The sequence below is a fragment of the Cryptomeria japonica genome, chromosome 10 (genome assembly GCF_030272615.1).
Source record: "Cryptomeria japonica chromosome 10, Sugi_1.0, whole genome shotgun sequence".
Lineage (NCBI taxonomy): Eukaryota > Viridiplantae > Streptophyta > Pinopsida > Cupressales > Cupressaceae > Cryptomeria > Cryptomeria japonica.
In genome coordinates this window covers 284,346,591-284,348,182 of record NC_081414.1, presented here as the reverse complement: position 1 = coordinate 284,348,182, position 1,592 = coordinate 284,346,591, and the positions used below count along the sequence as shown (strand labels likewise).

The 1,592-nt window shown below is 35.4% G+C and overlaps 1 protein-coding gene across 1 annotated transcript in view; it reads left to right on the top strand.

Moving 5' to 3' along the window:
* Positions 1–1,023: 1,023 nt before the first annotated feature.
* Positions 1,024–1,592, top strand: part of LOC131055567 (UDP-glycosyltransferase 83A1-like) — a 1,645-nt gene continuing 1,076 nt past the window's right edge. The window contains exon 1 of the mRNA XM_057990033.2: positions 1,024–1,528. Coding sequence (XP_057846016.1) covers positions 1,024–1,528 — 505 coding nt within the window. The remainder of the gene's footprint in view (positions 1,529–1,592) is intronic.

Genomic DNA, 1,592 nt, shown 5'->3' with positions numbered 1-1,592 from the left:
GATCAGAGAACCCTCCCTTATACTAGCAAGAATTATTGGAAAACGAGAGTGAGATATAGTGGTATGAGAAGAAATATAAAGATTAGTATTTAGGATTATATCAAGTCTAAATGATGAATGAAATTTGGTTTCCTATTCTTAAAAATCTACTCCTAATATATTTTGATTAAAAACATTTATTTTAGCAAGCACATGTACTTATCTATGTCATGATGTCAATCGTGCTGAAATTTTACAATAAGAATAACACTTGTCAAAAGTCAGATCTAATAACGACTTATGGATGCTAGGTAGATTATTCTCACATTTCGAAACTCATGAAAAGAACTTTATGTATACTTTAAAATATTAATATTTTAATATTTTATGCTTGTTAATATAAACATTAGTGCTTAATATTAATGAATATTGTTATTTTCACTATTAATATTAATAACACTTACCACCAAATAACACCTACAAGTATCTTCACCACTACGTACCGTTTGTCACTTTATGCCACCTAATAATATATTTTGTATATATAACTATTATATCTTAATTTTGTGATCATGGATCAAGCATCTAGTTACTAGCCATTCATTTGGTCTTATAATTTTTTAAATTAATTGACACCAATTTATTTTGGACATGTCAAATGTTTAGGATTTGAAAGTTAAAGAGCCATTCTTGCTATTCATAAATGGTCCACTTTAAATCATACAAACTAAGCAACATATTAAACTTGAAGAATGTCAGTCAATTTTGATTGTTTAACATTTTTAAATCTAAAAGTCAAAGCTTAATACTTGTGAGCTTTAAACAGTATCTGTTTTGTAATTTGTATAAATCGAAAATCCACTTTTAATAATCATTTGTAAACATCATTGAAATCAATAAAATCGGTATGAACGCCACTTTCCAGGAAGACAGGGCATTAAGTTGAAAGCTTTATAGCTCATTTACTCGCCAATTCGGAGGGGGGTTCTTTGGGTGATCGTCCAATTTTATGTTCAAGGAATCGGGTAGTTTGAAAAGCTGAAAATGGGTGGGCAAAGCATAGCACACGCTCTTCTGATCCCCCTTCCTTACCAAGGCCACATCAATCCCATGATGCAGCTCGCCTGGAAGCTTGTCTCCGATGGTTTCCTCATTACCTTCCTCAACACCGATTTCAATCACAACCGAATAATGCAAGCAAAGACTAAAACCCATATCCATAATGACTGCGACAGAATCCGAATGATATCCATTCCTGATGGATTGCCGCCGGATGACAAGCGCACCAACGTTCCAAATCTATTGCAGGCATTAGAAAACAGCATGGCACCATCCGTCATTGAGTGGATTATTGAGGATATAAACAAGAGGGAAGTAGAACACAAGATCACCGGTATAATAGCAGATGTGTGGACATGTTCCGGGTTGAAGGCGGTGGCCGATCTCTATCAGATTCCTCTCTTTGCTTTCCATACATCGCTCGTCGCCAACTGTGCCATCCGCTACTTCGGTCCCAGGCTTGTCTCTCTTGGCATCCTTGGTCCAGATGGTAAGACAGAACCAACGCTCTTTTGTCTTCTTATCTTTTTGTCTCTGGTTGTGGCAATGTGGTG